This window comes from Schistocerca serialis, chromosome 9 (genome assembly GCF_023864345.2).
Source record: "Schistocerca serialis cubense isolate TAMUIC-IGC-003099 chromosome 9, iqSchSeri2.2, whole genome shotgun sequence".
NCBI lineage: Eukaryota > Metazoa > Arthropoda > Insecta > Orthoptera > Acrididae > Schistocerca > Schistocerca serialis.
The window spans coordinates 472,725,116-472,740,982 of NC_064646.1; the positions used below are offsets into that span (position 1 = coordinate 472,725,116).

General features: G+C 43.7%; 1 protein-coding gene across 3 annotated transcripts in view; it reads right to left on the reverse strand.

Moving 5' to 3' along the window:
* The window catches only part of LOC126418812 (copper-transporting ATPase 1), a 515,583-nt gene that overhangs the window by 284,284 nt on the left and 215,432 nt on the right, over positions 1–15,867 (reverse strand). For all 3 annotated transcript variants that reach the window (XM_050085753.1, XM_050085755.1, XM_050085754.1), the window contains one exon: positions 9,170–9,386. In XM_050085753.1, coding sequence (XP_049941710.1) covers positions 9,170–9,386 — 217 coding nt within the window. The remainder of the gene's footprint in view (positions 1–9,169; positions 9,387–15,867) is intronic.

Genomic DNA, 15,867 nt, shown 5'->3' on the forward strand with positions numbered 1-15,867 from the left:
CAAGAGTAGTGCTAACCGTTCTGGCAGATCCCCAAAAAAACTGACCTTTTGTTCGCATATTATATACGTTAAATGTCACTGAACCTTTGCTTACTTTCCAGATGAAAGACAACATTTTCTGTGCCGTCCTCTAAACCACATGCGTACGTAGCTGTTTAGCCTCTTGTTTAGTATGATCGCTAAGAGAATTCTTGTCAATGACACTGGGATTAGTTTCCTACCACAAACGATTAACTTCTTGCTCGTACATGTGCTTCGACTTGTTGGTATTTCGCTAAAAGTACACATATGAAAATTTCGACACAAATTTAGGTTGAACACAATAACATCGGCTTTTTATGTGCTGTAGAATATCGACACACAGTGATTTCGACCGGCACACCAGAGAACTGCTAGAGAATGAAATCTGACGCTTGTGCGGCACTTGTTTCAAATCGAGGAATCCCGGACAAGCATTGGTGTAAAGCATTCAATTCAGTTCAGAGACGTCATAACGATTAGTGGCCGCTTTAATATTGTCTTTGCTCGGGATTAATAACATAAAAAATGTTATCCGTTTTAATAATGTATATTCCTCGTATTAAAAAGCTGACGTGAGATTTCCATCGCCCCTCCCCCTCTTTAAATGAGATTTGCTGAGGTTCTTCCGGATCTCTCCCCCTCCATTTTGAGCTCACGTAGTTTGTGGACGTCCTCTTACATACCCTACGACGCCTGTTAACACTTAACACCAACAACAGTAACACAGTATGGTGGGCGTTCTCTCACAAGGAATTACGACTCTCGCCACTTGAATGCCTACCGATAGTGTGTACGATGTAGGATTTCCAGGTTTCCAAACCAAAAATATGGGAGATTTCGGAAATGATAGCCAAAATAGTCCCACGGTGGCATTATCGCCATGTTTTAGCTTCAGGAGGGCGCTATAAACAACTGTACACAAAAGTCTACTCAAATAATGACTGTTTCCCGCTGTTGTAGCATAAATTATGCTTCACACAGTGGTACACATCAATTACTTCAGCGGCCGCGATTGTCAGTGGATGGTGATGTGCTGCCGGTATTTAAAAATTTGGGATACTGCCGGTTCTCTTTACATCTCGTTCTTTGATTCTGTGCGCTACAAAAATTCACGACTTAATCTTAATAATTTATTTTAACTTACAGTCTTTCATAAATGCTTTAACTTTGTTAATATAGACAGGCCCAGGCCTGGGATCTAACTCACAAATTTAATGCAATTGTCGCATTCTATCAGTCTACCAACATGATAAATTATTTCTTTACCTTTCACCGATCTCCTGCCCCTCCATTTACTACTCTGTATTCCCTTCTGCACAAAGAATGAAAAGCTTTAGCTTGCTATTTTTTACGGACACCACCCAAACAAAAAGATTTTCCAATGGGGCAGATACATGCACATATAGTGAGCGTTCCCCTTCGGTGGTTTATCTGAGTGGGCCTCGTCGTTCCTTTCCCTACCCACAATTATTTAGTTGTACCAACTACAATACAAACTGCATACTGAAATGTGATCTGTACGCTAACACAGTACAAGACGGAAGTTTCGCCACGGAAGCTTCAAGCTTGCCGACACGGAAGAAGATATGCGCAGACGATAAACTGGAAATGTCGATTGTTGATTTGGGAACGATAATTTTTGAATGATACAGAAATGTTAGCACAAATAAATAAATACAGCATTATGAATGAGCAAGGAAAACATTGTCAAATACGTCAAGTACATGAGCTGGCTAAAATACGGGAGACTTGCAAAAACCCCAGTACCATGTCTTCTGCGTCCTACACTTATTTTGTCAGGCAGCGTAAAATACCAGACGACTCGTACAAAAATTTGGAGTTATCACTGGTGTCCCGTGTTGTGTTCTTGAAGTTGGCATTATTAGTAAGCGGAATTACGATACTGTACGGACAGAGGGGCTACTGCTTTATGCTAACTAGAATCATCAAATGCGAACTGACTTACACCTTACTCAAAAACACGTTAACGGACAGAAAATCAAGGTTTTACTGCATAACATGAACAGCAGGAGTACGGTTCTGAATAATGGTCTGCCACAGGGTTCGGCACTTAGCACCCATTCTTTTCAATCTATACATCGCCGACATGCTGTAAGGCGGCGGCGGTCTGCTACAGTTCTTTTTCCTCACATTTTATCCTATTTGCACACTGAATTTGCATTTGCATACGAGACACTCTTGCAATATTTACCTTCCTATTCAGTTTTATTTGTCAACTTTCCTCCGGTATTGCGTGTTACATGAGTGGCTAGGTGCTAGCATCTACATAACAGGTAATCCACGCCTCTGTACCTTATCTAACATTTCATTCTAGTAGTTTTTTTTCATTTAATGCAACTGCTCCTGGTCAAGGGAACTGCTTTCCGCTGGGGCGGAAACAAGAGGAACCTTTGCACGTTCTGGAAGAGCTGCCGGTCACTTACAGTGCAGGATCTCACGCTAACGGGCCACATGGAGAGTCGGACGAACCTTTTCGGGGATTACCCCGACAGCTCAGCTCCCGCGGACAATGAGCGGCGGAACATAAGACTGGTGTCCTCAATAACGGAACGGGAAACCATTGGTGGAAGGGGGCGAGAACTCTGATTTGTAAATAAACTGCGGGAGGAGTCCTCGGCTGTCCACTTGCCAATATCCTGCTGTGTGTGGTGTCCAGACACGATTCCTCTGCCAATATATACATACAGCCACTTGTGGGTCTGCAAGTTTCCAAACTGCCTTTCTCGTGGGTACGATGTGTGAAGCCCAACAAAATTTCCAGAATTTCCAAGAAACCGGTCTGGACGCGGGAAGAGAGCGACTCTCTTCTCCCATTTCCATATACACATATCTCAATGGCGTATATATTTTAAGTTTATGGTGTGAGCTAGGGAACGGATTTCCAAATCCCTGATCGAAAGAGTTGTTAAGCCGTCTGTGGGACTGGCTGGAAAAGACTGTGAGCTCTGACTTGCCGAGGTCTGAAGGAAGGCTACACATATTGAGAGGGTTTTTTTCGTAATGGTATTAGCTTTCGTGTCGGTATTCTGATTCTAACTTCTACTGGGTGAGGCCACTCTAGACTCTGCGCTACTGCGTGTTTTTCCTGACTTCCGCCGTCTGCCACGTCTTCGAAGTTTCAAATGTGTGTGAAATCTTATGCGACTTAACTGCTAAGGTCATCAGTCCATAAGATTACACACTACTTAACCTAAATTATCCTAGCGACAAACACACACACCCATGCCCGAGGGAGGACTCGAACCTCCGCCGGGACCAGCCGCACAGTCTATGACTGTAGCGCCCTAGACCGCTACGCGAATCCCGCGCGGCATTTCTTAGTCGTCCTAACTTGTTCCAAGCGCTTGACGCATTTGCATGCAAGTTTTTCTGCAATTTATTTCTTACTTCAAAGGAGATTTTTTTTTTACATCTCATGTTTCGTTTCGTTATGGAGTTACGTCAATGGAACTCACCAGCTTAGTGACGTTTCTTTCTGATCTCTCCCTTTATTCACTGATCTGTTGTGTGTTCTGTTGGAATTCTTGCCTAATAAGTGTAATTTTGAAGTTTTGCAATCACAGTTAAAAAACGCAATTCGCGTCCTTAATATGTCTGGGCACCATCTCAACCGTTAATTTTCCAACATAATCCTGGTGGCGACCCTAACAACCATTCATTCTCTTATCACTGTTTTATTTTCATTATGTAAATTCGTTCTCGACTTGTTTCATAACTTCGATGTTTATATGTCTTGAGTAACTTTTATGCATTGTTTGAATAAATATTATTTTAGCAGATCAAACTATCATTCAGCACCCATTAAAGTAAATTATCCGATTGAACTGCCCACGTCCTGCAATCATAAACAACAGGCGAGGCCCCTGATGATTTCAGGAACTTAGCAAGTAAACCTTTCCGACATTCGCGGCAGTTCATTTTTCAAATAGCCCTATTAGCTTCATCGGCGTAATCTATCATTTTGTATGATCTGGAGTGATAGACTCGCCATCCGTTAATCTGCATACCCACGGAGCACCTGATGTGCACGAGGTCGTGTTCGCAGCACACCCGTCTTCTGGTCATGACAGACACAATATCACGGAAAATTGCGTACGCGAACGACTTGACCATCGCTATTAAAGTAAAAATTTTAACGACCTCGACAAAATGCTGAATGCAGACTTGGAAGTGCTGAAGAATTACTACTCACTACTCTAAGTGGCATCTACAACTAAACCGTCACGAAACGACCAGTACTATAAAGCACCTGAAGAATATGGACACAAATAGAAAATTGCAACTATCGATAAATGGCCAACGTATGTGGCATGAGAATAAGCCTAAATACTTGGGAGTGAAATTACTTCGCAGTCTAACTCACGCCTAGAAGACACAAAACAGAAACTGAAATCCCGTAATGCCATCCTGTCGAAACTATCTAGAACGACATGGGGTTGTGTTGTGAGCACAATAAGGACTTCAGCATTAGCCCTTGTGTGGCTGAATACTCTTCGACAGTCTGAATGAAAAGTGTACATGCAACTAAAGTGGACGTTCAACTAAAAGAGAGAATGCAGATCATCTCTGGAACACTCAGGGGAACCCCGTGTACCCGGCTCCTCGACCTAGCAAACATAGCGTCCCCTGAAATTACGCAGTCACAGTTTTTCATAAGATCATAGAGAAAAATCCTTCATAGAACTCCCCACGTGCAGGTTTCTGTGGCCGAACGGTTCAAGGCGCTTCAGTCTGGAACCGCGCGATCGCTACTGTCGCAGGTTCGAATCCTGCCTCGGGCATGGATGTGAGTGATGTCCTTAAGTTAGTTAGGTTTAAGTAGTTCTAAGTTCTAGGGGACTGATGACCTCAGATGTTAAGTACCATAGTGTTCGGAGCCATTTTTGAACTCCCTACGCACCAAGACCTAGCACGTATAAACAGACCTCATGTCACGTTTATGGAAAACTAACGAAGAACAGCAAGGAAACCGATTTAAGTTCCTGAGGAAATTGTGGACAACCCCGAACCGTGTCAGGACGAGCGTTGGGAGATTTAAGCAACTACTCAGCTTATTGTGCCTCTCGTGAAGTCCTGAATGTGAGTACGCGAAATTCAATCAATAGCCCATGCACGGACTCAACAAGAGGTTGTAAGTCCCCTGCAGAAGGGCATGGCTGTGACGGTGATCCGGAGGACGTACACAAACTCTCCGACTCAGCCACAGATGGCTCAGGAATATATATAATACTGCATGATATTATAAGAACATACGCAGATATGACAAAAGTCACGGGCTACCTCCAAATATCGTGTCGGACCACATTTTGCTTGGCGTAACTGGACGTGGCGTGGGCTCACAAGTCGTTGGAAGTCCTCTGCAGCTACACTGAGCCATGTTGCCTCAATAGCCGTCCATGCTTGCTGAATTGTGGCCGGTGCAGGATTTTGTGCACGAACTAACCTCCGGATTACGTCCCATAAATTTTCGACGGGATTGATAGCGGGTGATCTGGGGCACCAAATCATTCACCCGAATAGGACAGAATGTTCTTCAAACCAATCACGATCAGCTATCGCCCAGTGACATGGCGCATTGTCATCCATAAAAATTCCGTCGTCGTTTGGCTGCAAATCGTCTCCAAGTTGCCGAACACAGCCATTTCCAGTCAACGATGAGTTCAGTTGGACCAGAGGACCCAGTACATTCCACGTCATCACAGCCCACGCCATTACGGAGGCACCACCAGCTTGCACAGCGCCCTTGTTGACAGCTTGGGACCATGCCTTCGTGTGGTCTGCGCTACTCCCGAATCCTGCCTTCAGCTCTGAAATTGAGACTCATCTGATCAGGCCACGGTCTTCCTGTCGTTTAGGTCCCAACCGATATGGTCGCGAGCGCAGGACAGGCACTGCAAGTGATGTTTTGTTGTTGGGAAAGGCAATCGCGTCGGTCGCCTGCTGGCACAGCCCAAAAATGTCACATTTAGCCGCACTGTCCAAACGGATACGTTCGTCGTACGTCCCCCATAGAGTTCTGTGGTTATTTCACGCAGTGTTGCTTGTCTGTTAGCACTGACAACTCCACGCAAACGCCGCTGCTCTCGGTCGTTTAGTGAAGGCCGTTGGGCACAAAGTTGCCCTTGGCAAGAGGAAACGCCAGAAGTTTGGTATTCTTGGTACTGGTACTGACAGTGTGAATCTCGGAATTTTTGCAGTGTAATGTCCCTTGTGTCTAGCTCCAACTAGCATTCTGTGTTCGAAGTCTTAATTGCTGTAGTGCGGCTATAATCACGTCGGAAACGTTTTCAAACGAATCACCTGAGTACAAATGATAATTCCGCCAATACAATGTCCATTTATATCTTGAAAATCTCGCCATTTCATCTTTCGGCTCATGGTACAGCAACGTCCTGAGAGAGGTTCAAGAAAGAGATTCTCGTCTGGAAAATGGTTTTTTATTTATTTAATTTGTGACGCGTTTCACTGTCACAGGAGCATCAACAGGTATCTGGGGGAAAAACAAGTTTCCTCAGCGCAAATTTATGAGCCAGAAATCAGCTATAAATCTACATTGTCAGTTAAACCACGACCTGAGTTGTGTAAACAGCGTAACCAAATACTAACTCACGGGGTAAAAGCACTCCAGGACCACAGGCAAGTGTGCAGAAGATCCTGCAATTCCCAAAAATGGCGCGTCACCCACCGAGTAAAAATACTCTAGGACTACTGGCAACAGTATAGAACGTAGCACAATCACCAAAAACGGACGTCGTCCAATAAAACACAAAGGGCACATCCACCTACGAAAATAAATAAGAGTATGTCTCAATGCGAGTTTGGAGAAAGAGGAAGAAATATTGAGGGTTAAGAGACCTTGGCTCAGAGAGCACGAGAGTAATTTAAGAATAAAATAGTACAAAAGTCACATGTTACCTGCGTTACGAGTATTCGCTCTTAACAAAACGCAGGGCATGTTTACAACATAGGTCACGGGTACAAAGCGTCCTTATGGCAAGCGTTTACGGCTCCTACAACACAACTATGAATCAGAGTGACCGGCACTGTAGTAGGTGGCGCCGCCAGACGGGAAAGCAGAGGATGTGTTTACAGAGTAGCGGTATACTTAGACCCATTATATAAAATAAAAACAAGGAAATACAACTAAAGCATATCAGTGTATAGACCAAAGCCACGTGTTGCTAGACATTTCATTAAAAAGTAACTTCATAGCCTCAAAGTAGCCCTGGTTATGAAAGGTCAGTTGTTCGTTGAGCAGGCCTGTGCTCTTAAAACAGACCTTTCGAAATTTCAGATTCATCGAGGACGTTACCTTCTTAGCTTTTTGTGCAACATGCAAAATATCGAGATCATGTTTGGTGCGCGTTGACTAGAGGTTTTCAAATGTTGCGCGAAGGGAGGATATTTTTAAGGTTGGCATTTTTTGTTAAAAAAAGATGCTCATTGAAACAGGATACAAAGGACGTTTCCGTTTGGCCGATATAGTGTGTGCCACAATCAAGACAGTTAATTTTATATACTCCCGATATCGAGAAGGGGAAAGGCTTAGGTTCCTCATTGTGAGGAAGCAGGAACTGTGTTCCCACATTTCTGGAGAACGCAACTTGTACCTCAGGGTTCCTAAACAGTTTGACCAAGTCATAACAAAATGGGTCCAAAAAGCAGATAGGTAAACGCACATCAGCGCCAACCGTTTGTGGCTCAACTTTTTGCCTTGACCTCCACTCGTTGTGGTATTCGCTGTATAAACGAGAGACCAAAGGTGCACTAACAACATTTTCATGTGCTACATACGAGAGGATGCTAATTTCTTTTTCAATAGATTCCACGGAGAGCCGGCCGGTGTGGCAGCGGTTCTAGGCGCTACAGTCTGGAACCGCGTGACCGCTACGGTCGCAGGTTCGAATCCTGCCTCGGGCATGGATGTGTGTGCTGTCCTTAGGTTAGTTAGGTTTAAGTAGTTCTAAGTTCTAGGGGACTGATGACCACCGATGTTAAGTCCCATAGTGCTCAGAGCCATTTGAACCATTTGAATTCCACGGAGAATGGAACTTCGAACATTCGAGCAATCGCCGACCTTAAAAAGCTTACCTTATACTACCACAGGTAGGGTGGTCTGATGTAGCGTCACAAAGAGAAAAAAGTGGTCCAACTAAAACATTCATATTTCTTTACGTACTACACGGATATGTAATAAAAATGGGGGTTCCTATTTAAAAAAAACGTAGCTGATATCCGTTTGACCAATGGCAGGGCCATCTAGCGGGCCAACCATAGCGCCATCTGGTTTCCCCCTTCAAGCTAGACAAGTTTCGTTCTTTGTAGTATTTTCGTTTGACGCTTATTTCGTGAGATATTTGGCCCGGTCACGAGCAATGGACCACCCTGTATATACATATGGGTTATGGTTTCAGCGAGAGGTAGTTGCTAGATTGTGATTGGAGGAGATATATATATATATGATACATAAAGTCTTTGCGAATCGTTATATTTGCATCGAATCAATTATATGTATATACCTTCATGATCATTGAAATGAACTGCAGTCATATTTATTATTTGGTATAATACCTTTTGGATACGTAGAAGATCTCCAGTATTTGGACACTTTTCCCTAGTGGTGCCACGATATTATTTGTTGTGTCGCACTCTTTCACATGGTAGAACACTGTTGATGCACTGACCAATTTTTACACGAACACACACTGTTAAACACGCACTTTGGGAGCGTTGGATGGTGGGAGGATGTCTGCTCGGGATCCCGTGGTCTAGAGGCAGCAACGCTAGCCACTACACCACGAGCTGCGGACTTATCTGCTGCTGTTACTATAATAGCTTCTTCCAGTGTACGCTATTCTACCGTCGTCTGTATATGTGCAAATCGCTATCCCATGACTTTTGTCGCTCAGTACAGAGCTATCAAAATATTTTAGTTAGTACACTATGCGATTAATGGCTTTGTAAATGCCGAACAACTAAATAAATAAGAACCAGGAAGATGATGGGCGGGGGGGGGGGGGGAGAGAGAGGAAGGAAATGTACAGTAAGGACGACGACGACGGAGAAAAAGACGATGATGATGATTATGATGATGATGATATGGGAGATGAGTGAGAGTGTGTCCTACCTGCGCTGAGATGACGCCCGGCAGCTGCGCGAGGCGGCCCTGCACGGTGCGCACACACGACTGGCACGTCATGCCCTCCACTCGCAGCCGCACCACCGACTGGGCCGCAGCTGCAGCTGTAGTTGTAGTTGTAGCTGTAGCTGTAGCAGCAGGAGAAGCCGCCGGGGCCCGCGGCTCCGCCTCCAGCGGTTCGAAGCCCAGGTTGTCCATCGCCACGCTGCAAAACAAAGTGCAGCGTCCACCATTAAGACCCCGTACACGATCACGCATTTCGTCAAACTTTACTATGCTTGCCAAATATTTGACAGTGTACGGTGCTGTTTGATGTGTGTGTCAAGCACAGATCACGTTTGACGTGTTTGAGAGAAATTTTGATTGACACAAAGTTGACAAAATGGAGGATATTGTTTGCGTTGACATTTCGCCGCATACGGTTTTTGAAAGATTGTTTTATTACGATTTATCTCACTGCATCGTGAGTTTCGACTACTAACAGGGGAACCTCCCCATCGCACTCCCGTCACATTTAGTTATAAGTTGGCACAGTGGATAGGCCTTGAAAAACTGAGCACAGATCAATCGAGAAAACAGGATGAAGTTGTGTGGAACTATGAAAAAAAATAAGCAAAGTATACAAACTGAGTAGTTCACGCGCAAGATAGGCAACAACAAGGATGGTGTGAGCTCAGGAGCGCCGTGGCCCCGTGGTTAGCGTGAGCAGCTGCGGGACGAGAGATCCTTGGTTCAAGTCTTCCCTCGAGTGAAAAGATAACTTTTTTTATTTTCGCAAAGTTATGATCTGTCCGTTCGTTCATTGACGTCTCTGTTCACTGCAATAATTTTAGTGTCTGTGTTTTGCGACCGCACCGCAAAACCGTGCGATTAGTAGACGAAAGGACGTGGGCGACGGCATGTGCGCCACATGACAGGAATATGTGGTCGACCCACCTAACTTGTACACTTGGCGAATGGGTAGAAAGATTCTTCTACATTGCCCGATTTAGGTTTTCTTGTGGATGTGATAATCACTCCCAAAAAAGTGATGAAAACATAAGAGTGTCACATAAACTGCAACAAATGAATACAACAGTTTCACAGTCGCACAGTTTTCCCTGTGCTCTGTCAAAACATATGTTTTTAACGTTTTCAATTTTTTCCGTGTGTAGACCGTCAAACCCTGCATATGTCCAAGCAAATCTGAACATGTCCTGGAATTTTGGAGAGCGAAGTTGGTTATATGTGAGTGCCTGAACTTTGACAGTTGTCTGAAAATAAAAAATTAAACTTTTCACTCGAGGGAAGACTGACGCTAACCGCAGGACCTCGGCGCTCCTGAGCTCATATTATACATGTTGTTGCTTATGTTGCGCATGGACTATTCAGTTTGTATATTTTGCTTATTTTTTCATTTTTTTCATAGTTCCACACAATCTCTTCCTGTTTCCTCGATTGATCTGTGTTCAGATTTTCAAGGCTTATCCACTGTGCCAATCTGAGGGGGGTGCGACGATGGGGAGGTTCCTTTGTAAGAAGACTGCAGTCAAGCATAAAAATAAAACAGCGCTGACAGTTATCAAAATGGTAGAGGTACCACATCTTTCCCAGCCACATATTAAGTACGAAGAGGTTACGAACAAAATATTTAAAATATACAGTGACATGCGAGCTGAGAGCAATGAAATAAAAGAAATCGAAGTTCTCCGGTTCTTCAACTGACGATGTGGATTATATGTTCCCAAGTTGCGATATTTTCAATGTTCGCCTAGTTAAGTCTTCCTTTTCCAATATGAGGGTGAAGTAACGCTAAACAAGTTATCAAACGTTTGACTGTCCTTCCGCAGAAAATTGAAGTGATCATCAGGTTCTGAGCAAAACATTTTCATTAACACGTATCCCGTTGCATATTTCTCATTTTAAACTATTCCCTGAAGAAGAGTATTGCTTTCTGCTTGTTGTTTAAACACAGTGCCAAAGTCAGGACTGCTTTTGTCTGCATTTGTGCCGGTACTCACTACGCTCAAAATACAGACGAAGACGAATAGCGTCTGATTCAAAGTGATGTTAAATTGACAAACATTGTTTGAACTTGTTCGGAATTGCGTGACAAATCCGTAGCTGTATAAGAGCGATTTCGTCAAACACATTTGATCATTTACGGGGCCCTTAACAGTCACTGCTCACGGGGCGTCAAAACGTGCGTGGGCGAGCAGCTGGTGGCGGCACAGCGTGGAATTCCACGTTCCAGAGCTACGAGGAGCTGAAGAGTCCGCCGTGTGAGACGATTTGCCTCGTGGAGAGGAACGTGGCCAGTGGCGTGCAACATCGCTTTTATGTCGCAAGCAGAACTTAGGAGGCGCCATATTGCATGGAGTGAAGCTCTATTTGGTGGATTTTGTTGTTGTAGAGTATGTGATATGAATACAAATGATGTTCGGAAATTCCTGTTAAAAACTTCTAAGCCTTGTAGAGGGGAATGAGTACATGTATTTTGAATAGGAGTCCATGTCTAGAAACGCCATCAAACGACGCATGGGGACATCGAAGTTATAGGGTCCGGCACCTGTAAATGGATGTATACGCAGGGTAATTCTCTCATGATGGCGCATACTTTCAGAGATGATAGACAAGGATAAATGTATCAATTTGAGGTGAGGGTTCCTGTATCGAATACGAACGAGTCGAAAGTTATATGGAAAAAGCATTTTCATACCTGTGACAGTGAAATACATATAACGGTACGCTGTTGCTAAGATTGCAGCGTAGATAAGTTTTAAAGGTAGTAGAGTGGGCGGAAACATGAAATAATGTGCAGTAAACATGGTGTCTACTACGCGTACCGTAAGAGCCATGATCAGCTGTTCAATAGAGAAGACGTGTTTCACAGCAGTGGAGATGAACAAATGCTCATAGCTCTTAAGGTATGCGTTTTAGAGCCTATTTTAATGGTTCAAATGGCTCTGAGCACTATGGGACTTAACTTCTAAGGTCATCACTCCCCTAGAACTTAGAACTACTTAAACCTAACTAACCTAAGGACATCACACACATCCATGCCCGAGGCAGGATTCGAACCTGCGACCGTAGCGGTCGTGCGGTTCCAGACTGTAGCGACTAGAACCGCTCGGCCACCCCGGCCGGCAAATTTTTTTATTCTGCACATTTTCTCCTTGTTGTGGTACATACTAGCACGGGTGAAAGTTTCTTAGCCTTCAATCTTACCTACATCGGTACCGGTACCCGTTTTCCACTATTGGACGCGTCAGAATGGTTTTCGTTTATAGCTTTCGACTTGTACGTTTCCGTTACCTCAAATTGATACATCTATCTTTGTCGATCATCTTAGAAATTTTGTATCATCATCACAGACTCACCCTATATACTGCCGCGGACGTCCATAACTTTGACGCTCTGTGACGTCGTTGGATGGAGTCTCCGGATACGGGTTCCTATTCAAAATATTACGTATTCACTCCCCTTTACTAGTCCTAGAAGCTTGGAACGGGAATTTCCGAACGCCCTGTAATCTGTTTCAGTGTATACTACATTCAGGACCTCCAAAAACCTGCCGTTTTATGTCCGATTATCGCTATATATGAAGACAATGTCCTGATCGTCTGACTCATTCTGACGGCTACAGCTAAAAACTAGAAATCTGGAGAGGCATCGATTAGTGCAGGATTCTTCGAAATTCCATCCCTAAGAAGGTGGAAGAGGAGATGAAAGGTTTTTTGAAAACATTGGTCAGAAATTAAAAAAATCATGCGTCAGATTTTAGAAAATTCAATCAATAAAGTAGTACGTGAAAGTTTATATTGAAAAATGAATCATTATTAAAGTACTATTAAAGCATATTTGAAGGTATATGAACCAAAATACGAATTTACCTTCTCGGTTAGTCTACGCGAGCGAAGCACGTGACGCTAAGATAGTTCATAATAATGGCAGGAAGATACTCAAAAATTTGAACTGTTGGTCCCCTTAAGACAGAGGTAAGCTTTTCCGAAAAAAATGTTTGTTTGCATGGCCATCTCCCGCAGCGGATGTTAAGATCAATAAGGTGAGGTGAAGTGCAAATAACGCCAATGCAGGGTAAGAGAATGTGCAAAACGCAGAAACCTGCCAAGAGTGTATGTACAGAAAAGTTAGTTTCGATTTCAGCCTCCGGTAACAAAGAAGGAAAAAGCACTGGCTTGCAGAATATGTGAAACAGAGACAAACATCTGCAGCAAAGTGCACGCCAGGTGCAACAACCAAACTGCACAAACATATTTATCCATATTTCCAGAATGACCAAGGATGATGCTTTGTAAATAAAAGCGAAACGTGTCTGATGTGAAAGAAACCTCTATTTAATTGCAATAGACTTAAGACGCCGAAACCCTACTTTCGAAGTTTCAAGCTTCATATCGCTGCCGTAGGTATCGAGACGGCAATATTAGGCTAATCACAGCGAGTGACTGGAATGGGAAGTGGCCCTAAGAACTGGTACAGTGGGAAGTACCCTCTGCCATGCGCTTCATGGTAGTTTGCAGTGTGTGACTGTAGACGTAGACACAGTATTCAACACCTACACAAATTTCTCGTGTTATTACAATTCGTACCCAAGTCGTAAACATACCACTAGCATTCTTGATTTATTTCTCACGCAAAAGACAATGTAGTTTTAACAACAGACTATATGGCATTATCGCTATTTAAAACAATGTTGCACATACCATTTCCCTGGCACGTAGATCCACTTACAACATTTCACGGACAAATATCAAGTGAAGAATCCAGAGTCAGTCTTCAAACCCCGAACTTTACGCTTCCGTAAGGATTGTTAAGACAAAATTAGATTAATTACAGCACGCACACAGGAATTTAAGGAGCGATACTGCTGAAACCACTGAGGATTAGGAAGGAAAAACTGCGAAGTGGAAATTTTGGGCCGCGCGGGATTAGCCGTGCGGTCTGGGGCGATGCAGTCATTGACTGTGCGGCAGGTTCCGGTGGAGGTTCGAGTCCTCCCTCGGGCATGGGTGTGTGTGTGTGTTTCTCCTTAGGATAATTTAGCTTAAGTAGTGTGTAAGCTTAGGGACTGATGACCTTAGCAGTTAAGTCCCATAAGATTTCACAGACATTTTTTAGGAAATTTGCGAACCATATAGGCCTGATGAGGGAAGCAACTATAATACTCCAAATTGAACAACTAGTCTTCCAGTAATCCTCCGGAAAGACGTAAATAATGTTAGATATTGAGGGCAAGAGAAGTCAAATAAACATGAAATATGGAACAGCAGTGTGGCGCGCGCAGTTCAAGCCCCACTGAGTTACACCCGTCAATATATCGGCTACATTCACAGTGCCGTGAGCTGTGAAGTTTTAGGAAGGTGCCGGGAGCTCCACGTCATCCATCCCCTACTCAATCTATGTCTGGCAGCAGTGCCCTATGGTTGCTGCTTCTTCCTCGAGAGACCCAGCTGAACCGTATGTGACAGCCTGCTGGTCAAATAGGCGTATGTTACTATCCGGCGTAATTTTGCACCCGTCATTTTGCCTGGTGTTAGCGAGAAATACACGTAAGCGTTTCTTCACCATCCTACATGATCTCGTCAATATTGTTTACATTCTAGCCGTTTTTCCATCTTTTTCTGCGCATGTCCAGCGTAGTAACTGGGGTTTGGACAAGAAAATTATTATATTTTCCTGTTCGTATGCCTCCATCCGTTCCTGCCAATTCAGGGAAACAGCCGCTGATTCAATAAACGCAGATCACTTTGCATCTATTCGCTCCGTTAGTCGATACGTTTTCGAGCATTTATTCAAGATAAGTACGTACTCCACGTAAAACAATATCCCCCCGTTCTTCTAAAAAAACCTGAAGCTTTGCATTTCCACAAGCAGTATATTGATTTCCCACTCCAATACGGATACAATCGCCGACATTTTGATATCATTTTCATCCAAAAAACATTTGAAATGGAGGACGAAAATCGTGACCGACGAATTGATCCAGACGGAGTTGGTAGAATCGCTCAAATACTGGCAGAAGTCAGTGATCAGGAAGAGAACAATACTGATAGCGATGCTTCATATGAAACCGAAGATGACGCTCGATCTGCTGATGAAGATGAAAACACCAGGTCAGGGCATGCAGTAGTAAATGCTATTCCTGTAGCCTACACTTCGCTCTCTGCAGAGAAACGAAAAAGCTCTTTAAAAAACCTAAAAACATCAAGTCTAAGAAAAGGAGCAGACTGTAAGAACCCAGCCCTCAACCCCTTCGCATCAGTCAGATGTACCACAATAGAAGAGGAAAGAAGAGGAGTTTTCCTAGCTGATATCAGCCAAAAAGTTCAGGTTGAAGCACAAACAGTACCAGAGAAATACCATTCCGCCTGATCAGATCTAACCGGCACTTGTGAGGAAGAAAAACTGTCTGAGAAAAATGGATACAAATGGGAGAAGACTATGACGACTCGTTCAATCTGAACTGCCGCCACAAACGTTGTTCACATAAAGCCTGACCCAACGCCCATTACCCACTACGCCTATGATCCAAAGGAGCGTTTTGCTCTGTTCTTTTGACGTTCCATCATGGACAAAATTCTCCTTCTTACGAATGAACAAATAGAGAAAGCCAGCGTCAACTATAAAAATGAAAAATCTTGCAGTTTGAAAAATACGACCTTTGGACAGTTTCGCGCTTTGTTTGG